Source organism: Dipodomys spectabilis, unplaced genomic scaffold, assembly GCF_019054845.1.
Source record: "Dipodomys spectabilis isolate Male_0828 unplaced genomic scaffold, ASM1905484v1 ptg000039l, whole genome shotgun sequence".
NCBI classification, from domain to species: domain Eukaryota; kingdom Metazoa; phylum Chordata; class Mammalia; order Rodentia; family Heteromyidae; genus Dipodomys; species Dipodomys spectabilis.
This window is the reverse complement of record NW_024870716.1, coordinates 14,271,518-14,295,402: the sequence shown is the minus strand read 5'-3', so window position 1 is coordinate 14,295,402 and position 23,885 is coordinate 14,271,518. Positions and strand designations below refer to the sequence as shown.

General features: G+C 40.0%; 1 protein-coding gene across 7 annotated transcripts in view; it reads left to right on the top strand.

Moving 5' to 3' along the window:
• Positions 1–16,757, top strand: part of Stk38l (serine/threonine kinase 38 like) — a 69,922-nt gene extending 53,165 nt beyond the window's left edge. For all 7 annotated transcript variants that reach the window (XM_042677459.1, XM_042677456.1, XM_042677457.1 and 4 more), the window contains 8 exons: positions 7,527–7,681; positions 8,289–8,391; positions 8,606–8,667; positions 10,827–10,944; positions 11,935–12,058; positions 13,608–13,703; positions 16,144–16,235; positions 16,334–16,757. In XM_042677459.1, the coding sequence (XP_042533393.1) occupies positions 7,527–7,681; positions 8,289–8,391; positions 8,606–8,667; positions 10,827–10,944; positions 11,935–12,058; positions 13,608–13,703; positions 16,144–16,235; positions 16,334–16,461 (878 nt within the window). In that variant the 3' untranslated portion in view covers positions 16,462–16,757. The remainder of the gene's footprint in view (positions 1–7,526; positions 7,682–8,288; positions 8,392–8,605; positions 8,668–10,826; positions 10,945–11,934; positions 12,059–13,607; positions 13,704–16,143; positions 16,236–16,333) is intronic.
• Positions 16,758–23,885: the final 7,128 nt, after the last annotated feature.

Genomic DNA, 23,885 nt, shown 5'->3' with positions numbered 1-23,885 from the left:
TTTCCTGCCTAGGCTGGCTTTGAACTGCTGTCCTCAGATCTCAGCCTCCTGAGTAACTAAGATTATTGGCATGAGCCCCCAGTGCCCAGAGATTTCTAACTTTAATGGAGAGAAATCCAATGAAGCTGATAATGCATGTGTCCTACAACCCAGAACTTCACATACATTAGTTATTCCCAAGAGATTCCCAACATGTACAAAAGAGACCTGTAAAAGAAACACTGGGTGCCAATGGCTCACACCTCTAATACTAGCAACACAGCAGATTGAGATCCAGAGGACCATGGTTTAAAGCCAGTCTGGACAGAAAAGTCTATGAAACCCCATCTTGAAAATAACTAGCAAGCTTGCACTACTGGCTCACACCTATAATCCTAGCTATTCAGGAGGCTGAGATCTGAGGACAGTGCCCAGACCATGAGTTCAAGCCCCAGGACTGGCAAAGGAAGAAAGAAAGAAAGGAAGGAAGAAAGAAAGAAGAAAGAAAGGAAGGAAGGAAGGAAGGAAGGAAGAAAGGAAAGAAGGAAAGAAAGGAAGGAAGAAAAGAAAGAAAGAAAGAATGGGAGGGAGGAAGGGAAGGAGAGAGAGAGGAAAGGAAGAAAGCTAGCAAAAAGTTGGGCAGAAGCTCAAGTGGAGGAGCACCAGCAGATGTGCTTATAATCAAGAGGCCCTGAGGCCAAACCTAGTGTATTTTTAAAAAATCTAGGAGAGCCAGGATGCCAGTGGTTCATGCCTGTAATACTGGCTACTAAGGAGTCTGAGATCTGAGGATCATGGTTCAAAGCTAGTCCAGACAGAAAAGTCCATGAGATTCTTATCTCCAATTAACCACCAGAAAACCTTAAGTAGTGCTGTGGCTTAAGTGGTAGAGAGCTAGCCTTGAGCAGAAGAGCTGAGGGACAGCACCTAGGCCAAGAGTTGAAGCCCCACGACTGACAAAAAAAGAGAGAGAGAGAATGTTTACTGCTACATTAAATTTATAATAGTGAAAACTTGAATGCAAGATGAGTTCCCCTCAGAAGATGGGAAAATAAAATCCAGCATAGTTACATGGTGAAATAGTTAAGAGTAGTTAAAAGTTACAAACTATGTTCGTTTTAACATTAAAACTCAGAGTGAAGTAAAATAAAACAATCTGTGAAATCATACAGTGACACCATTTATGTAATTTTACTGTTATTATTTTATTTTGAATTAACAAATTTGTGATATGAGGGGGTTTCATATTATGCATTGTTGTATTTCCATACATGCACATAGTACACTTGGAACAAATTCATTCATGTCCTCCACCATATTTCTATTCCTCCCCTCTAATCTCCTCTATTTTTCCAACCGCATTTGTGAGAGGTAGGGGTGTGTGTGCGTGTGTCTGTCTGTCTGTCTCCTTGGGCTTGAACTCAAGGCCTGAATGCTATCCCTGAACTTTAGTGCTCAACGCACTCTACCACTTGAGCCACAATTTCACTTTTGGCTTTTTGGGTAGTTAATTGGAAAAGAAAGAGTCTCATAGATTTTCCTGCTCTGTGTGGCCTCAAGTTGTGATCCTCAGATCTCAGCCTCCTGAGTAGCTAGGATTAAGGTGTGAGCCACTAGCGCCCAGCAAATATTTGGCTTTTTAAGCTTGGCTTATCTCATTGAACATGGTGATTTAGTTTTATTCATTTTCCTGCAAATGACAGCATTTTCATTTATGGCTCAGTAATACTCCACACTATACGCACACACCATAGTTTTTTTTGTCCATTTATCGAGTTATTCAGAACAGTTGATTCTACAGTTTATCTGTTGTGAGAACAGAGTTGCAATAAACTTGAGTATGCAGGTCTCTTTGTGTGTCTGTGCGTGTGCGCGTGTGCATGTGCGTGTGCGTGTGCGTGTGCGTGTGTGTGTGTGTGTGTGTGTGTGTGTGTGTGTGTGTGTGTTGATCATGGAGCTTGAACTGTGGGCCTGGGCACTGTCCTCAGCTCAAGGCTAGCGCTCTAGCACTTGCCACTGTGCAATTTTTTGGTGGTTAAGAGTCTTCCAGTTTTCTGGTGGTTAAGAGTCTGGAGATAACAGTCTCACAGACTTTGCTGCCCTGGCTGGCTTTGAACCATGATCCTCAGATCTCAGCCTCCTTAGTAGCTAGGATTACAGGCGTGAGCCACCTGTACCCGGCAACAGGTCTCTTTCTTATATACTGATTTACTTTGCTTTGCATGAATGCCCAGGGGTGATATAATAGATCATAAAATAGGTTTATTTTAGCCTTTTGAGGAACCTCCATACTTATTTCCATAGTGGTTGCAGTAGCATACACTCTTACCAATAGTGTATGAATGTGCCTTTTTCCCATCCCATCATCCTCTTCAGCATTTGTCTTTTTTTTGTTTTCTTGATGATTGTCGTTCTTACAGAGATGAGACAGAATCTTAGTATAGTTGTCATTTGTAAAATGCAAGGATGTCAAACATTTTTTTTCTATGTATTAGCCACTTGTATTTATTTTTTGAAAGCTGTACATTTCATTTACCTATCAATTGGATTATCTGTTCTTTTGCTGTATTATTCTAGATATTAATCTAGATATTAATAATAATCCACTGAATACTTGGCAGATATTTTTTTCCCATCCTGTGAATTGTATCTTTTTTGTTTTGTTTTGATGTGTTGTGTATATGTTAGTACTGGGGATTGAACTCCGGGCCGCTTGCTCTTGCTTGATTTTTCCATCAAAGCTGATGCACTTGAGCCAACTTCCACTTCCTGATTTTTTTGCTGGTTAATTGGAAATAATAGTCTCATGGACTTCCTGCCTGGGTAGCTTCAAACCTCCTCAAATCTCAGTTTCCTGAGTAGTAAGGATTACAGATGTGAGCCACCAGGTCCCAGCAAGTTAGCTGTATCTTGATTCTAGTAATTGCCCTTTTTTTTTTTTTTTGGGAGGTCTGGTCGTGGGGCCTGAACTCTGGGCCTGGGCGCTGTCCCTCAGCTCTTCAGCTCAAGGCTAGCGCTCTACCACTTGAGCCACAGCGCCACTTTCAGCTTTTGTTTTTTCTTTTTGCTTATGTGGTGCTGAGGAATCGAACCCAGGGCCTCATGCATGCAAGGCAAGTGCTCTACCACTGAGCCACCTTCCCAGCCCCAGTAATTGCCCTTTTTGATGTGCAGAAATTTAAATTTTTTATTCTCATTTGTCCTTTATTTTATTTTTATTTTTTAAATTGTTATTATAAAAGTGATGTACAGAGGGGGGGTAGTTACATATTCCCTCCCATTCCCACCACAAGTTATCCACAAGTATCCAGTTAGTACTTTTTTTTTTTTTTTTTGGGTCCAGTCGGGGAGCTGAACTCTGGGCCTGGGCGCTGTCCCTCAGCTCTTCAGCTCAAGGCTAGCACTCTACCACTTGAGCCACAGCGCTACTTCCAGCTTTTTTCTTTTTGCTTATGTGGTGCTGAGGAATTGAACCCAGGACCTCATGCATGCAAGGCAAGCGCTCTACCACTGAGCCACCTTCCCAGCCCCAGTCCAGTTAGTACTATTGTCATTTGTCTTTTATTGTTCTTATATCTGGGTAGTTGGAATCCTATTCAATAAACAGATTACTATAGGTGGCCTGTAGTAATCAAGATTTCAGGTCTTATATCATGATCTTCAATCCATTTGGAGTTGATTTTTCTTCTGCAGGATGAAAGGTAGTCTAATAGATGATCAGTTTTCTAGCACCATTTGTTGAAGAGGCTGTCATTTCTCCAATATACTTTTGGCTCCTTTGTCAATAATCAGATAGCTATATTTGTGAGGTTTTATTTCTGAGTCTTCTAGTCTGTTCCGTTGGTATTTGTGTCTGTTTCTATGCAGTACCAAGCTGTTTTTGTTATGATTTGAAGTCTGATACTGTGATACCTCCAGCATTGCTCTTTTTAATCAGTATTACTTTGGGTGTTCAGGGTCTTTTATGGTGTCAAGTGAATTTTAAGAATAATACTTTGATTTCTGTGAAGAATGACCTGGGATTTTGGTGAGGATATATTGAATCTGTAGATTGCTTTCTGTAGTGTGTCAGTTTTCCATGAACTTGAGAAATGTTTCCATCTTCTGTCTTCAATTTCAGGTTGTGTAGTTTTAATCACAAAAGTCTTTTACTTCTTTGGTTAAGTTTATACTTAGGTGTTTGTTTTTGAGGCTATTGTGAATGGAATTGTTTTTCTAATGCCTGCTTATTGCTGCTATAAAGAAGAACTCCCTTTGGGTTTTTTTTTCACGTATGTTGATTTTATTGTTACATTGCCCAAAGTGCTGATAGATTTTGTGGAATAATTTTTTCCTGTTTAGTATGATGTTAGCTATGAGGTTGTGATATACAGCCTTTACTATGTTCAGTTATAGTGCTTCTTTTCCTAGCTTCTTCAGAATTTTTATCATAAAAGGATGCTGAATTTTGTCCAAAGTTTTTCTCATTAATTGAGGTAATTAAGTGATTTTTATCCTTCATTCTGGTTTTGTGCTATATCATTTCCCTGAAATGAAACCAGTTTTGAGTATGGTATTTGATATGTATTTATTTTTGTGTAAGACTAGAACTTGAACTCAATATCTGATTCTTTCACTAATTGTCTGATGTTCTACAACCTGGGCCACACTTCTAACCCTGGTGTATGATAGTTTTTTCTTTTTCTTATTTTTTGTGTTAGTACTGGGACCTGAATTCAGAGACTAGACACTAGCCCTTGGTTTTTTTGCCCAAGAATAGCATTCTATCACTTTGAGCCACTGCTCTCCTTCCAGCTATTTTTGGTGGTTAATTGGAAATGAGGGTCTCACAGGCTTTCCTGCCAAGGCTGGCTTTGAACTATGATGTTGAGATCTCAGCCTTCTGAGCAACTAGGATTACAGATATGAGCCACCAGCATACAGCTTGATCTTTTTAATATGTTGATGTATTTGGTTTGCAAGTATATTGAGAACTTTTGTGTGTGTTCATTGGAGATTGGTCTACATCCTCTTTTGTTATCATGTTCTTGTCCAGTTTTTGAATGAATGTAATAAAATGACTTCATTAGAATAATGTTGGTATGATGCTTCCCTATCCATTTCATGGAAATATTTGAGGAGTACCGGTGTTAGTTTTTTGTTAAAGGTCTGGCGGAAGTTGGCAGAGATTCTGCCAGAGGCTTTTCTTGGAAGATTTTTCAATTTCATTGCTTTTTATAGATCTGTGTATGTGGCTTATATCATCTTGGTTCAGTTTTGTACCAGGGTCTGCCTGAAGGTGTGTCCCAGGTCCTGTGCTTCGATCTCTCAGGTCCACCTGGCAGTGAGCACTCTGCTATTTATAGGTTTGGTGTTATTTCTGCAGTGATGCTCAGGGCTACTGACTGTCAATCAGTTCCTTCACAACAGTTCCTTGTTGCTTTATCTTCTTAGCTCACCCATATGAGCCACCATTTCCTGGGTGTTCAACTTCTCCAGTTATGTCAGTCTCTAACAGGAGGCTCACTCTCAATATGGCACCTCCTTGCTACTCTTTGTGATATGAGGAGCAATGGGTTTCTTGTCTAATGCTTACCTGTCATGCTGGGGAAGTCATTGGTCCATAGAATTCCTACAGTGGGGTTTAAAACTTTCTGGTGGTTTGGATTTGACCCACAACTAAGTTTGCCAGTTCAAGGTTGCCTGGGTTACCTTGTGGAGGAGGAGGCCTTGGTTTCTGCTAATTCCACCAAGCAGAAATACAAATGGTTTAATTAACTCTGTTACCTTTCTGTTTTACCACATGTCTGGCTATCTTTTTCTGTGGTGAGGTTTGTAGTGTTCTTCCAAATGCAGTCTCTCCTTTGGTTATCAGACTTTTCTTACTCATGGAATCTTAAAAGTTTTTATTCCGGTCCTTTCCCCATTTTACAATTTAAAGAACATGCAAGAGTATACATTTATAGATTAATATGTATATGAAAGCAAAATTTAAAAGTAAGGAGGAAGAGCTGGCTGCCAGAATCTTGGTAATCTTTGCTAACACTGGTAATTCTTTGCTATTCAGAGGCTGAGATCTGAGGATGGCAATTCAAAGCCAGCCCTGGCAGTACAGTTCATGAGACTCTTATCTCCAGTAAGCTACCAAAAAAAAGTCAAAAGTGAAACTGTGGCTCAGGGGGTAGAGTGTTCACTTTGAGCAAAAAAGCTCAGGGTCAGTGCCCAAGCCCAGGCCCTGAGTTCAAGCCCCAAGACCAGCACAAAAACAAAAACTAGTAAGCTGGAAGGATATACACCAAACCAAATCCATCTATCATTGCTCTGCTGGGGGGGGGGGGGGGGAAGGAATAAAGTGGGAATGGAGGAAAAAGAATCCTTCTATATATTATTATTATGATTATTATATTATTATTATATATTTTGTGTGCCCTACTAGGGCTTGAACTCAGGGTCCAGACACTGTCCCTGAGCTTGTTTGCTCAAGGCTGAGTTCTACAACTTGAGTCACAGCTCCATTTCTAACATTTTGGTAGTTAATTGGAGATGAGTCTCATGGCTTTTTTTTTTTTTTTTTTCTTTGCTTGGGCTGGCTTTAAACTTCAGTCTTCAGATCTTGGCCCCTGAGTAAGTGGGATTATAGGCATGAGTCATCAGTACCTGACTTGCATATTATGTTTTTCAAGACTTAAAGCATATATTAAAAAAGTTATCAGTTGCCAGTTGTGTGTTAGAACTATATTAGGGTTTATAGTAGTTAAAACATTTCCTTTTTTAAAGAAAAAAAACTTGAAAATAAAAGAATGTTTAGAAGTAACTTTTTTAGTGGGCTGATACACTATATTACTTGGACTAATAAGCTCAGCTATTTGTTTCTATATGCCAGAACTGGGACTTGAATTCACGTAATTGTATTCTTGGTTGGCTTTTGCTCAGGGCTGGCACTCTACTACTTAAGCCATACCTCTACTTCCTGGTGTTTTGCTGCATAATTGGAGATAAAAGTATCTCTTGGATTTGTCTTCCTAGGCTGGCCTGAGCTTTGATCTTAATATGTTAACCACCTGAATAGCTAAGATTACAGGCTTGAGCCACCAGTGCCCATTTCAGGCTGTATTTGAAACTTCAGAAGGGAATGTATCTAGATATTCTGATTCTTTTGCACAATTTGGCATTTACCTTCATCAATTTATTCTGAAGACTGACTTGTAGATGATCAGATCTGCTCTAATTTGATTTGATACTCTGTCCCAGAGCCATTACATGTGACATCCCACAAGTGGTTATAAGTGTGACCATGAAGTGCCAAGTCAAACATAGAAAAAAGCAGGTCAAAGGCAGCTCATGCCTATAAAAAAAAGCTAGAAGTGGAGCTATGGCTCAAGTGATAGAGCCCCAACCTTGAGTAAAAAAGGTGAGGGACAGGGCCCAGGTCCTGAGTTCAAGCCCTAGTACTGGTACATGTGCACAAACACATACACCCACACATTCACACACTCATACACAAACTTTTGCAGCATATTTTTCCCTTCAAGGCCTTTTCAGTTAACATGGTACCTTCCTTTATTTAGGTGACATGATGACATTGTTAATGAAGAAGGATACCTTGTCAGAAGAGGAAACACAGTTCTACATTTCAGAGACTGTTCTAGCAATAGATGCAATCCACCAGTTGGGTTTTATTCATCGAGATATTAAGCCAGACAACCTTTTATTGGATGCCAAGGCACGTGACTCAACTAGAGGCTTATTAGGCTCTGCTGTTGTTTTACAGAATAATAGAGCTGGTAGTTTGGTTGAAAATGGTCACCCACAATTTCAGACATTGGTAAACTACATTGTTTCATAGAATGATGTAGTAAGATAGGATTGGAGGGGAAGGACACCATGGGGATATGACTCCTGTTTTGTCTGTTTCCTACTTTTTAAAATCATCATCCTGAGATGTTTTATAATTTTGCATTTTCACCATGATGAGTTCTTTTTTCTTATTGGGGCTTGAACTCAGGACCTGGGCCCTGTCCCTTATCTTTTTCATTTAAGGCTAGTGTTCTACCACTTCAGCCACATCTCCACTTCTAGCTTTTTAGCTGGTTTGTTGGAGATACTAATCTCATTGATTTGTCTTGGACTGACTGGCTTCCCACCAGGATCCTCAGATCTTATCTTCCTGTGTAGGCCTGAGCCACCAGGTCCCAGCCAATATGAGTTCTGAGCTAAGAATTTTTATAATACATTCTAAAAGAAGAGTTTCTAATAAGATGTTTTTGTTTTTAGTTGCTATTTTCAATGTTAATATATAATCTGGTGTTACTGGGACTTTTTATTTTTAGGGACATGTAAAGTTATCTGATTTTGGTTTATGCACGGGGTTAAAGAAAGCTCACAGGACAGAATTCTACAGAAATCTCACACACAACCCACCAAGTGACTTCTGTAAGTTTGCTTTGTTACTTTTTTCACCTCTTCCAATTAAAATATAGCTGCTTTAATTCAATACTATTAAGAACAGAAGTTTTCTTCCTCTCTCTGCTCCCTAAATTGATCCATGTGTTATATATGTATGTGTGTCTGGCTGTCTGGCTGTGTGATTTGGGGTTTTGGTGAGAGTTTTCCCCTTATGATGACAATTTTGTCCTGTTGAAATTAGCATTTCAGAACATGAACTCCAAGAGGAAAGCGGAAACATGGAAGAAGAACAGGAGACAGTTGGTGAGTCAGCCACATTTTATATATGAGTGTTTGCACCCATACTGTGGATAGAAACCAGGGCTTGGGCACTGTCACTTAGTTTTTTTCTTCAAAGCTGGTGTTCTACCTCCACTTGGTTGAGGAGATAGGAGTCTCTCAGTTTTGTCTGGCAGGGCTGGCTTGAACCTTGATCCTCCTGAGTAGGGAGGCTTAATAGGCATGAGCCACCAGTACCCAGCCAGTTGCTGATATTCTTAAGATTAGGAATGTGCCTTTAGAAAAAAATTAAAAATGAAAATGAAAAATTAAATGGAAAAAACTAAATGTATTTTTATTGTTATTATAAAGGTACAGAGGGGTTAATATTTTCTAAGTGAGGTAGTGAGTACATCTCTGTCACCCAAGAATGTAATGTGCCTTTTGATTTTGTTTTCCTCGTTTTTTTTTTTTTTTTATTCAATGCCGAATACATATAGATACTTTAGAAACATTTGTTCAACCAAGTGATGAAAAGGTACTAATTCAAATAATACTCTTAACACCCATTAAAACCATATAAATGAGCCGGGCACCTGTGGCTCACTCCTGTATCCCTAGCTACTCAGGAGGCTGAGATCTGAGGATCACTGTTCAACATCAGCCCAAATCTGTGAGACTCTTATCTCCACTAAAGCACTAGAAACCAGAAGTGGCGCTGTGGCTTAAATGGTAGAGTGTTAGTCTTGAACTGAAAAGCTCAGGGACAGCACCCAGGCCCAGAGAGTTCAAGCTGCATGACCAAAACAAAACAAAACAAAAAATATAAATGGCTTCTGGATCATTGAGTTCATTTTCTCACTAATCCAAGTAATTACAAACTATGCTAGAAAATCTTTCCAGGGTCATAGCTTGTTTTTTTACATGTAATAGACTCAGCATGCCACTAAGGCTGGCCTCAGTCTCACCGTCCTTTTGTTCAGTTCAGTTCAGTTCAGAGTTGTTTTTAAACATCAAGTTCTGCATGAAGGTGAAAAACATTTTCCCTTTAAGTGTATCTGCTTTAGATTAGATTTTATAGTTGAGAAAAGAATTGCTGTATTTCATACTTATAATAGGTGAATGGTGTGGTAGGGGTCTGACATGTTGGCACATCCCAGCATTCAGGAGATTGCGTTGGCTTCATAGTTGAGACCCTATCTACAAAGCAAAACAAAAATATGGCAGTAGAATTAACAGATGACAGAGTGTTAACAGATGGTAAGTGCTCATATTGGTGTTTCCCAAGGGAGAAGTCAAGAGTAATGTATTGGTATTTGGAGTAGGAAAGTTTCTCTGCCCACTAATTACAGTCACGTAGTCATAGAGATGACAGAATCTGCTGTCACATATTTTCAAACAGTTAGGACCCCTTATTGAAAACAACTGCCTTAAAGATAGAATTTTTGTAGGATTTTATGGGAATTAAGAATTAAAACAAAAAAAGACTAGTCACCAGCCTGAAATCCTAGGTACATGAGGGTCATGGTTCAAAGCCAGTATGGGGAGAAAAGTCTGAGACTCATCTCCAGTTAACCACCAGAAAAGCTAGAAGTAAAGGTGTGGCTCAAGTGTTAGAGTACTAGCCTACCTGAATGGAATTACAGACATGAACTAATAGCACCCAGCTTACTTGAGCTTCTTATAGGAGAGAAATCACATTTCTATAGCATCTTATCTTACTCAGTACCATCACTAAACCTTACATTTGATAAACATGGAAAATATATTAGTCAAAAAATCTACTTCCTTGGAAGTGGTGCTGTGGCTCAAGTGGTAGAACGCTAGCCTTGAGCACAAAGAAGCTCAGGGATAATACCTAGGCCTTGAGTTAAAGCCCCAAGACTGAGGGGTGGGGGGGAGTGACTTTCTTGTCTAGTGTTATTTTTTTTTTTTTTCAATCGTTTGTTTGAAGCCAAGCACCCATGGCTCATGCCTATAATCCCAGCTACTTAGTAAGCTGAGATCTGAGAGTCATGATTTGAAGCCAGCCTGGGCAAGCATGTCCATGAGACTTATCTCCAATTAACCAGCAAAAAGCCAGTAGTAGAATGTCAGCATTGAAGCAAAAAAGCTAAGTCCTTGAGTCCAAGCCCCAGTACTGGCACACATACTCATACTCTCACACACACAGAATGCCGGTTTAAAAAGCTGTTCTTTTGCAGGCATACTCCACAGTTGGGACACCAGATTATATTGCGCCAGAGGTGTTCATGCAGACTGGTTATAACAAACTGTGTGATTGGTGGTCTCTGGGAGTCATAATGTATGAAATGTTAATAGGTATGTTCTGTTCTTAATTTATATACACAGTGTGGACATTTCTTTTGAGTGCTATTGTTTGAACCTATTTACAGATATGGACAAAAATAGCTGCACTATTTTAAATTCACTTCCACCTTCTCAGTGTTATGGACATAATGATAAATACCAGGTCCTGTTGCAAGAAGCAAAGTTGGTTAACCTCAGCTGGTTCCCAGTGGTCATAACCTATAATCCTAGACAACTGATAAGACACTTAAGGTTCAAGGAGTAGAGTGCTAGCTTTGAGTGAAAAAGCTAAGCAAGAGCTCAAACCTTGGGCTGGGAATGTAGCTTAGTGGTAGAGTACTTGCCTAGCATGCATGAAACCCCAGGTTCGATTCCTCATTATCACATAAACAGAAATGGTCGGAAGTGTTGCTGTGGCTCAAACAGTAGAGTGCTAGCCTTGAGCAAAAAGAAGCTCAGGGACAGAGCCCAGGCCCTGAGTTTAAGCCCCAGGACTGGCAAAAAAAAAAAAAAAGGAGTGGGAGTGGGGGGGGAGAGCTCAAGCCTCAGTACCAACACCAAAAAAAAAAAAAAAACAACTTTGGCTCTTCAGGTGAATTGAGAGGATGGATACCCTAAATCCATTATTGATATATCACTCATAAAATTATAAATGTGTGGGCTGGGAATGTAGCTTAGTGGTAGAGTGCTTGCCTAGCATGCATGAAGCCCTGTGTTCGATTGCTCAGTATCACATAAACAGAAAAGGCTGGAAGGGGTACTGTGGCTCAAGTAGTAGAGTGCTAGCCTTGAGCAAAAGAAGCTCAGAGCCAGTGCCCAGGCTCTGAATTCAAGCCCCAGGACTGGCAAAAATACATAATAAATAAATAAATAACTATAAATGTTAGCGTTACTTTATTGTTATCAAAGTATTCAGGGTTGTTTTGTTGTGGCAAGTCTTTGGTAGATGTAATTTAATTGATCATGAAAGTTGATGGAACCTTTGTTTTTCTTACTATGTAGGCTATCCACCTTTCTGTTCTGAAACACCTCAAGAAACATACAGAAAAGTGATGAACTGGAAAGAAACGCTAGTATTTCCTCCAGAAGTACCTATCTCTGAGAAAGCTAAGGATTTAATTCTCAGGTTAGTGGTTAAATTCTTGGAGTACCTTAGGGTGTCCTAAAACCTCACTGGTCAAGTATCTGTTTCATTTTTGTAGGGGGAGAGAGAATGTCATTGATTTATATAGGCCAGCTTCCTAAAAGGAAGTCCACAGGGAAAATGTGGGAAGAGGAAAAAGAGCTAATTTAGGGAATTGAAAAAAATTTTTTTTTTTTTTGTCGGTCGTGGGGCTTGAACTCTGGGCCTGGGCGCTTGTCCCTCAGCTCTTCAGCTCAAGGCGAGTACTCTACCACTTGAGCTACAGTGCCACTTCCGGTTTTCTGGTGGTTTATTGGAGATAGGAGTCTCACGGTCTCTACTGCCCGGTCTCTACTGCCCTGGCTGGCTTTGAACTGCGATCCTCAGATCTCAGCCTCCTGAGTAGCTAGGATTACAGGCGTGAGCCATCAGCGCCCGGCTGAAAAAAAATTTTTTTAAGATGGAAAGGTTCTTACATAGTTGCAGATATTTTTTAAAAGCAAAAGGTCATAGCCAGGTGCTACTGGCTCACACTTAAAATCCTAACTACTTAGGAGGCTGAGATCTAAGACTCGAAGTTCAAAGCCAGCCTGGGAAGGAAAGTCCATGAGACTCCTATCCAGTTAAACAAAAGAAAACCAGAAGTGATACAGTGGCTCAAAGTGGTAGATTGCTAGCCTTGAGCAAAAAAACTCAGGGATAGTACCCAGGCCCTGAGTTCAAGCCCCAATGACCGACAAAAAAAAATAAATAAAAATAAAAATGTAATGACGCAGTGCTATTGAAGAGAAAGGGGGGGGGGGGGAGTCTATGTATGAAATGCAAGCAAAATTTCCATTCTTTTCATCAACCAAGAAGTGGTGTTTGGTACAGTTTTGTGTGGCTGCAAAGAACAAATATTGGGGTAACTTGTAAAATTAGATGATTGGTAGATATTATATAAAATATTCAAGATGGAACATGATCTTTGATGTATCCATTCTGCTTTTGCATACCTGTAATCCTAGCTACTTGGGAGGCAGAGATCTGAGGATCACATGAAAGCAAGCCTGGGTGGGAACCAGCAAAAGGCTGGAAGTGGAACTGTAACTCAAGTGGTATAATGCCACCATTGAACAAAAAAGCTGAGGACATTGCCCAGGCCCTTAGTTCAATCCCAGTATCAGTGTTCGTATATACATAGTGCACACCCACACGTACACACATACATGCATGCACACACACACCAGAAAAAAGGAAAAATGAAAAAAATTGAATTTATTAAGGGTATTTGACTTTGGAATTTCTTCAAGTGGAAAAAATAGCCCTAAAATACTTCGCATTTTATCAGTATAGTATCTAGAATATTATTATAGGCAATCAGAAAGAAATGGCTTCAAAATATTTAAATCATATTCCTGAATAATGCCATTTTCCACAATAAAGATAGTTAAAACGTCAGTAAACAGAAAATAATTGTAATGCTTAAAAAAAACCTAAACCTTACAAAATAATGCAACTTCAGTGCTTTAAATGTAATTTAAACTTTTTTTTTTTTTTTTTTTTGCTCTAGATTTTGTATTGATTCTGAAAACAGAATTGGGAATAATGGAGTAGAAGAAATAAAAGGGCATCCTTTTTTTGAAGGTGTAGACTGGGGACATATCAGGTATGTTCCTAGATTTTGAATCAGAATGGTTTCTAGATTTAGTGGGTAATTTACCTCTATTTCTGTCTGATATAATGCAAGAAGCAACACTGTTACAATGTTACTAAGTCAGGTTTTTGTTGTTAGTGATGTGTGTGTTGGTGGAGAGACTTGAACTCAAGACTTTCACCTTTTTTTTTTTTTTTTTTTTGGGGTCCGTTCATGGGGCCTGAACTCTGGGTCTGGGCGCTATCCCTCAGCTCTTCAGCTCAAGACTAGCACTCTACCACTTGAGCCACAGCGCCACTTCCAGCTTTTTTATTTTTGTTTATATGGTGCTGAGGAATCGAACCCAGGGCCTGCTGCATGCAAGGCAAGCGCTCTACCACTGAGCCATCTTCCCAGCCCCTTGAACTCAATACTTTCACACTCTTACTTAGCTTTTTCCCTTAAGGCTGATAGTCTACCACTTGAGTCATACCTTCACTTCCAGTTTTGCTGGTTCATTGGAAATAAGAGTCTCATAGACTTTTCTACCTCGGCTGACTTTGAACCAGGATCCTCAGATCTCAATTTCCAAGTAGCTAGGATTATAAGTGTGAGCTGCTGGTGCCTGTCTAGAATCCTAACTTTTTAGTTTTGAGGCAGCTTACAACTTTATTTACTTATTTACTTCTGCCAGTCCTAGTACTTGAACTCGAGGCCTGTGCACTGACCCTGTACTTTGTGTTCAAGGCTAGCTAGAGTCCTCTTTTTTTATTTTTTTTCCCCAAGCCTGAACTCAGGGCATAGGCGCTGTCCCTGAGCTTGTTTTGCTCAAGGCTAGCACTCTACCACTTGAGCCACCATGCCTCTTCTGGCTTTTTCTCTTTATGGGGTGCTGAGGAATTGAACCCAGGTCTTCATGCATGCTAGGCACGCACTCTACCACTGAGCCACACTCCCAGCCTAAGTCCTAACTCTTAGCTGCTGAATGTATATGGTTATTAAAGCATGTTTAGATCATTTCATTGATATCTTACTACTATTGTAGCCCACTTTTTTTTTTTTTTTTTTGGGTCCCGTTGTGGGGTCTGAACTCTGGGCCTGGGTGCTGTCCCTCAGCTCTTCAGCTCAAGGGTAGCGCTCTACCACTTGAGCCACAGCACCACTTCAGGCTTTTTTTCCCTGCTTATGTGGTGCTGAGGAATCGAACCCAGGGCCTCATGCATGCAAGGCAAGCGCTCTACCACTGAGCCACCTTCTCAGCCCCTGTATCCCACTTTTTAAGGTTGGAAAGATGTTTGAAGACTACCAATCCAGTCTCTCAGTTTTATAATCAGAGAGCAGTCACAAAACAGGGACTTGCTTGTCCAAGTTCATACTGATAGTTGATGACCAGAAGGGTTAAAGCTCAAATATCCAGAATTTATGGTTCTCTCTCTCTCTTTTTTTTTGCTGGTCGTGGGGCCTGAACTCAGCCCGGGCGCTGTCCCTCAGCTCTTCAGCTCAAGGTTAGCACTCTACCACTTGAGCCACAGCACTACTTCAGGCTTTTTCTGCTTATGTGGTGCTGAGGAATCGAGCCTAGGGTCTCATACATGCGAGGCAAGCACTCTACCTACCACTGCGCCACCTTCCCAGGCCCCCCCAATCTTTTTTTTAATTGTGAAAATACTGTACAGAGGGGTTACAATTACATGGTCAAGATAATGAGTACATTTCTTATCAAGCATTGTAGCCTCCTCCTTTGTTTCCTCCTCCCCTCCCTTCCCATCCTCCCCCTGCCCTCCACCCAATCCTTACCGCTCCCTTCCCCCCCCCCCCTTTTTTTTTTTAAAAAAGCTGGAAGTGAAGGAAGCTGTGGCTCCAGTGGTAGAGTGCCAGCCTTGAGCATAAAAAGCTCAGAGACAGCACACAGGACCAGCACCAAAACAAACAAACAAAAAAAGCAACGTAACCTATAAAGCTAAGTATGGTGGTATTCCTTTATTATCTCAACTACATGAGAGTCATAAATAAGAGGATCATGATCCAGGATTGTCCTGGGCAAAACTCAGAACTCCATTTGAAAAATAACTGAATAAAACCAGCTGGAGATATTGTTCAAATGGTAGAGCGCTTGCTATACAAACCTAAGTTCAAACCCTACTATTGCCAGAATAGACAGATGATAGATGGATGGATGGATGGATGGATGGATGGATGGATGGATGGATGGATGGATGGATAGATAGATAGATTGATAGAATGAGAATATTTTTTTATAAAAATACAATAAAAATTCCAATTAAATGAAATATATTAAAAAATTATACTATACTAGTTTGAAATCTACTTTCTTATTCTCAAGTTCACATTAAATGTCTTTGGCCTTTCTAATATTCATAAAACAGCATGCGGAATTTTCAAGAGTTATTCGTTGAACTATTAAAGAGTTAAAGAGCGCCTCATCATGGCTGTTTGCTCCCTGTTTTTATAGGGAAAGGCCAGCAGCAATCCCTATAGAAATAAAAAGTATTGATGACACTTCAAATTTTGATGACTTCCCTGAATCTGATATCTTACAGCCAGGTAAGAGAGTTTTATAATAAGTTGTCATTCAGAAGTTGAAGGTGATGATAGTTCACTAATGACAGTTTTTTTGCCCATGGTTCCTTTTTCCTCTCTAGTGCCAAATACCACAGAACCTGACTACAAATCCAAAGACTGGGTTTTTCTCAATTATACCTATAAAAGGTTTGAAGGGTTGACCCAGCGTGGGTCTATCCCCACATACATGAAAGCGGGGAAATTGTGAATGAAGGTCACCTTCACCCACAGCCAAGAGAACTCAGGTAGATGCATCACAACGCTGGCTTGGAAATATGGCACTGAAGACTGTGGTGCTTACTGACTGCAGAGGAAACACTTCCGGTTTAAGGGTTTGTAGGACTACTACCGGAATGGGTAATGCTAACTAGCTATGTTTTTTAATATTTTTTTTCACTTAATTATATGAAGGTACTAGAATACAAGGAATGTACATACCTTTCTAACTGCACTACCTATGTGCATATTAAAGTCCATTCTGCCTGTGTGTACTGTGGCTTTGAACTGTAACAGCTCTAGTCAGTTCAGGAGAAATACATATCCTTTAAACCCGGGTAAGCTATCCTATAGTAACACTGTGGTCCTGCTGATTTTGCTGATTTACTGTACATGTTATGGGTCTAGGTAATCAGTACAAGCCATCTTCCATAGTTAGTGCTAGAACATTCACCCTGCTGGTTTGGACATTTATAGAATATGAAGACAATTTTAGTGATGGTTTTTAAGACATTTAAAAAGAAATACACTACATCCTTAAAAATATAATTTATTGTCAAGTCACTACATAAACTCCACAGTTGGGAGTGACATGTTTCTAATAAGGAAGAGGAAGTTTAACACCTTCACTCAAACACCCCACTAAGATACTTAATTTGCATATAGAAGTATTGATGAGCTTTATTTATATTCATAGTCTGTATATTCATAGGGAAATATCCTGTATAATATAAAATGTAAAGTTGCTTTTCCTGTGACAGGATTCTTTCTTTTTTGACAAGAAGACATGACAATAATTTGAATTTCAGAAATGATCATGAAAGCTATTTGTAGAACCTAGTATATTTTTATTTAACTATTTTTTAATGTCAAATTTCTGATCTTGTAAAAAGACTTGCAGAGAACTAAGAGCTACTTACTTTGGTTTTCTAGAAAGTTGCTACATATCATAGCTGGTAACCTTTTAATACTTCTGATGAAATTTTTTCCTTTGTTAAACTTGTATTGTTGTGTCAGTGTTTTTATTTATGCTCCAAAAGTACCAAAGAATCTGAACAGAGTAGGTGATCCTATGGAAGCACTGCATTCAAACAGGAAAGATTTTGATAATGGCCAGCCCTGTTCGGGTTCAGTTCCATCACTGTGGTCAGTACCATGGAACCAAAAAGGAAGAACAGACCAGAGGGTTGTCATTAGAGTACTGGGCTGATAATGTCCCTTCAAATTCTCTGAGCATTTACCCAAGAATCAAGTAGTCTTTAGTTGTTCAACATTTTCTTGTAAATTGACCTTGCAGGGTTCTGGCTCTACAGCTGAAAAATAATATGTTGCCAAAGAATGACTTGTTTATTCTGTTAATTGATAGAATTACAAATCCTCTGTTCCAAACCTTAAGCAATGATTTATGTGCAGAATGTCTTTCCTAAGGGAAAACAATTATATACAAACATTATGCAAATCTACAAAAGCTTGGGCTCAGTGGTAGAGCGCTTGCCTTGCATGCCTGAGGCCCTGGGTTCGATTCCTCAGCACCACATAAGCAAAAAGAAAAAAGCTGGAAGTGGCACTGTAGCTCCAGTGGTAGAGCGCTAGCCTTCAGCTGAAGAGCTGAGGTACAGTGCCCAGGCCCAGAGTTCAGGCCCCACGACCGGACACACAAAAAAAAAAAAATCTACAAAAGCTTTTATAAATGTGCTGCTAGTAACTCCACAAAATTCCAGTGAGGCTGCTCTTGTGTCTTATTTGTTCTTGTATTTTCAATGATTTGGTGAGTTCTTAGGTGTTCATCTAGAGTCCATCGCTGGTTTTCTAGTTTGGGTCATGTGGCCCAGTACTTAAGAGAGGAACTATAAAAATTGAACTCCACTAACTGATCTTTCTAGTTATAGCTGCCTTTATTTTAAAACAAGACAAAAAAACCCCAAAACAACAAAAAAAGACCCTTAACATCTAAAAAGGTTTATGAGATTTTCCAACTTCTGCCCATGTCATTGTTAAAGGGATTGCCATAGCTAAAAGATATTTTTTCTGAAATGTTAAAATTGAGAGCATAGAAGATGACTACTTTGCTGCAACCATAAATATTTCCTGTTTTATTTAAATTTTACTCATTTTAAAAAGGACTGTATTGCCAGTGTAATGAATAGATAAGATATGAAGAAACTTCAATATTCTTTTGTTGATGCATGCTAACTATTCTAGTTTAGAAAATTCATGAATTTAAAATAACTGAAAGGAAGATTGAGACTAATGGAGAGGAATTGACCAAATTGCTTCTAATTGTATCATAATGGAACATCTTATTTTCAGAAAGAACATGAAAATAGCTATAATTTCTTAACAGTGGAAAGTTTACTTGGTGTAGCATCACGTTTTACCCTGGCATTGAATGATTTACAATCTAGTGGGAATTCTCATTAAAGCATTTCTAAGTGCCTATCTAAAAGCAATTAAAGACTGTGTCTGCCCTTTGGAAACTAAGAATTTCATTCATCATGCAAATTAACCAGATAATTTGCAAAAGACCCTTGAGAGTGACTTTTGTCTGTTGCCCATTTTCCATGTTTCAGGTGAATCATTTAACTGAAATGGCAAAACTATTTAGTTAACTAGGTATAATGACATTTTCTTTAAATTAGACTAATTTAAGAGTTTTATTATAAACTGCATGTTGGGTTTTCTAAGTATATGGAAAGCTGTACAGTTTAGATTTCTTGGTTCCCTAATGTAGACTTTGACCTTTTTTAATTAAAAAAATGTTTGTATTTAAAAGCAAGTTTTTCTTTTATGTATTTGTTGACATAGATTTAAAAATCTAAAAATATTGAAGCATCAAGCTGTCTGAAGATAGAAAATCATCACTTATAAGTCAACCACTTTAAAATCTACACATGGTTTAATAATCTTGTTAGTTTCATGGAAATACCAAATGTGGACTCTTGAATCTTTGGTTGCTAAAGCTTAAAATAGTTTTAATTCCTTAACAGCATATGGGTTTTCACACCTATGTAACTTTGCATGTTCATTCAGAAATTAAAGTATTTTAGGGTAGAAAATCTTTATACAACCCCTCAGTCTCTCCTGGTAGGAGAAACCTCAAATAAATTAAGATTTATTTATATATTTATGTATGTATTTATATATGTATGTATTTATTTTGTGCATGCATACTGTAGCTTGAACTCAGAGCAGCATATTCTTACTTAGCTTTTTCACTCAAGGCTGGTGCTTTCCCACTGGGGCCACATCTCCACTTCTGGTCTTTTTCTACCTAATTGGAGATAAGAAGCTCAAGGACTTTTCTGCCTAGGGTAGTCTAGAACAGCAATCCTCAGTCTCAGCCTCATGAGTAGAGTTACATGTATGAGCCTTCTGTAAAGAAGTCTAATTTCCATGATAATCCAGATGATTAATAAAGATAATATATTGCTCTAGAACCTCCTTCAGCACCCCTTTGGCCACCAAGTTATAGAGCATGCTTCTCTAGCAGATTATACATGCACTTAGGATCTCAGAAAAATGTATGGATGATATGACAGAGTTGTTACTTGGGGGAATGACTGCAAGTGACATTGGGTAAAATGGCTTCACCAATAAGGGAAGTCACGATGGCTCCTGCGTGTATGGGACATGTTAAAGCAGCAGAGGGAGTGTGGAGTTCTACAAGGGAGAAAGAAACATTGTCTAAATCTTCAGGAAGTTGCATTGATCAGAGCCTAGATTTTACCATGGACATTTCTCACCTGACATTATGTGATCAAGTTCCATCCACACAATCTGACCAGGGCCTTGACCCAATTACTCACACAAAAGTGAGCTGGGTCTGTTTCCCAGTATACCCAAACTTGATTTGCTAAAGCTGAGAAATCAGATCATTGGAGGGCTGCACATGGGTCATGTTATTTGAGTCCACAGCAGAATTAAAGGCAAAAGGACGGTGAGCTGATTCTCTGGTATACTTCCCAGTATTTTTTTCCAAATTAATTAGTAAAGAACAGGTGTGTCCCCCTTCCATTTGTCCTGCTGCAAATAGTTAATTGTTGGAAAAATTATCAAATACTGGGAATATATGAAAATGTTTACCTACCATTGTTTCTTTTTCTTTCTTCCTTCCTTCCTTCCTTCCTTCCTTCCTTTCTTTCTTTTTCTTCTTTCCTTCTTTCTTCCTTGTTTTCTTTCTTCCTAGGACTTGGAATGTGTGAAAATGTTCACATTTATTTCATCTTTTTTTGTGTGTATTTTGTTTTGTTTTTAAGTAAACGCTGCTAGGCACCCATGCCTCAAACCTGTAATCCTAACTAGTCAGGAGGTTGAGATCTGAGAATTATGGTTCAAAGCCAGCAAGGGCAGGAAAGTCTATGAGACTCTTTATCATCAGTTAAACTCCAAAAACCCAGAATTGGAGCTCTGGTAGAGTGCTAGCTTTAAATACAAAAATCTAGGGACAGTGCCAAGGCCCTGAGTTCAAGCCAAAGGACCAGCACCTAAATAAATAAATAAATAAAGTGCATATTTTTACATTCTTTTTAAAAAATTATTTTCTACCATTGGGACTTAAACTCAAGGCCCTTAGTTTGTTTTGGCACTCTATCATATGAGCCATACTTCCACTTCCAAATTTTTGCTGGTTAGTTGGAGATAAGAATTTCTTACCTTTTTCCTGGGCTGGCTTGGAACCAAGATCTTCAGATCTGAGCCTGCTTAGTAGCTAGGATTAGAGGGAGGCATGAACAACCAGGGGCTGGCAGAACTCTGTTTCTTAGCCAGTGACACAAAGTTCAGTTATGGTGAGTGAGCACAGGTTTGCTGGTCAGTAGTGGGAAAGACATCCCCTGCATTGGGCTAGGGGCTCTGCTTGGTGCCTAGTTGGTGTTGCACTCCCATTTTGGCTGGGGCAATCCAGAAATGTACCTGAGTCCCCCATCAACCAGGTCCCTATCCCACACTCGTGGCTTTGGTCTGGTACACTGTATTCTCAAAATGAGTACACTGACAAATTCTTGGCCCCAGAAAGTACTTCCATTATTTTCTGCTATGGAACAAGCCACTGCCAAACTTGGTGACTTGTTGTTGGGTGCGGGTGGCTCACAATTTATAATCCTAGCTTCTCAGGAGGCTGAGATTTGAGGATCATGATTTGAAGCTACCCCAGGCAAGAAAGTGTATGAGACTCATATTCAATTATGTACCAAAAAAGCCATTAGCGGAGCTGTGGCTCAAATGGTAGAACGCTAGCCTTAAGAGAAAAATCTGAAGGACAATGCCCTGGCCCTCAGAACCAGCAAAAAGATGAAAGAAAAAGAAAACCACCAAAAAATTCAGTGACTCGAAGCAACCAATCATTTCTTCTTCTGAGTTTTGGGCTGTGGTGGAGTCACTCTTAGGCTGTGGCTGGCCACTCTGGCTGTGCTGGAAAGTCCTAGAAGACCTTGCTCCTATGTCTGGCACTCAGTGGCACCTCTACCAGAGTTCCCCATCTCCTTTCTGTCCCCCATTCAAGAGTCTCACAAATTTCTTTAGGGCATGACCCTTGGCCAAGAACAAAAGAAGACACCACGTTTTACAGGCTTCACTCAGAAGGGCACAATATGGATCTATCCCTTTCTACTGGTCACAGCAGCTTCAAGACCTCCTGCCCGGACTCCAGGTGGGAGGGTGATGGTCTCCATGGAAGTGGACTTGTCACAGCAGCTTCAAGACCTCCTGCCCGGACTCCAGGTGGGAGGGTGATGGTCTCCATGGAAGTGGACTTCCACTGAACTGCACCCAGAATTGAGCCTGAACCAAGCTTTCAAAGACAAAAACCACATGTTGGGGCTGAGATCAAGCCTTAAGTGTTATACAGGGGCTGGGAAGGTGGCTCAGTGGTAGAGTGCTTGCCTTGTATGCATGAGGCCCTGGGTTCGAGTCCTCAGCACTACATAAGCAGAAAAAGCTGGAAGTGGCGCTGTGGCTCAAGTGGTAGAGCGCTAGCCTTGAGCTGAAGAACTGAGGGACAGCGTCCAGGCCCAGAGTTCAGGCCCCACAACTGACCAAAAAAAAAAAAAGTATTATACATAAAGCAACCAGCTAGATCAAGGAACAGGGCTTCCCTGGGGCTAAACAACATGGTTCATCTGCATATTCTGAAGCAGAGCTGTCCTAGCTCTCCTGGAGCTAAGCATCTGCAGTTCTTATTTCCTGAGTTCCAGGAAGTCCTGGAGTTAGTGGAAATGTCTCTAGCAACTTTGGACATCTGATGACTAGGTCTGAGAGAGCACATTAGACCAGTCAGCAGTCAGAAGCTGGGACTGGGTGGGGTGGATAAGGGGCTTGACTGGAGGCCTAGGTAGATGTCTGGATTATGGGGTATGTATGGGAGACCCAGGAAGCTGCCAAGGCTAACTAATAGCCCTGAGTCTAAGACTCACTATAATACTAATAGCAGGTAAAGAATGTAAATGCCTGTCCAGTTAGAAGGTAGGCAGGCATGGATATTAGATCGACAAACTTCTTAACTTATTTCCTTTGATCTCCCAGATCTGGTTAATTATGGAAGGGCAGGCACAAAGTGGCTGATGTGACATCATCCTCTCTTACTCCTGTCCACAGTTCCTTGTTGTCAATGCTGGCCTCATCCTGGGATTTGCTCGTTGCTGGGATAACTCATCCTACTTTGCATTCATTTGAACTCAAGGCCTGGGCACTGTCCCTAAGCACTTCTGCTGGAGGCTAGCGCCCTACCATTTTGAGTTACAGTGCCACTTTTAGCATTTGGCTGGTTGATTCTTGAGCCATGCTTCCAGTTTGGGTCTTTGCTGGTTAGTTGTGAGATGGAGTCTCAGAGGGATTTTTCTGCTCTTGTTGGCTTTGAACTGCAATCTTTGTCACAAAAACTCTTTCTTATTTCCAACTAAAGGAACAAGGAGATCAATGGGAATAAGCAGAGCTTACCTGCGCTCTGTCCAGAATTCAACAACAAATACTTGCCAGAACTCCACAATGACAAAACTCAACAGATGGGATGAGAGTTTTATAGTATAGCGGCTGACTGGAAAACCTGATAACCAAAGTTCACAAGAGGCTCTCCTGGCTTATACCTGTTTGAATAGCATAACAACATAGCCAGCATTTTCAGGTCAGGCTGGGTAAGGTTGCCAGAGAGTGTCCCACAAGAGTCTTAGTTTTTGTAAATCTAAAGCAGTCTTTTACCAAGAATCAGCTGCATGTGATGGAGTCAGTCTACCATGGTGGAGGTAGTCAGGATGGTTCAGGCAGAATCTGAGCTAGACTGCGTCCCTTGGAAGAATTGTCAAATCTCCTGCTTAGTGGCTTACAAATTTATATACAGACTGGTTAAAGACACTTGACTTTAGATGGACCTAAAGAATGACATGCTGGTTTTACATCAGTATTAAATCACAGCTAACTCCATTA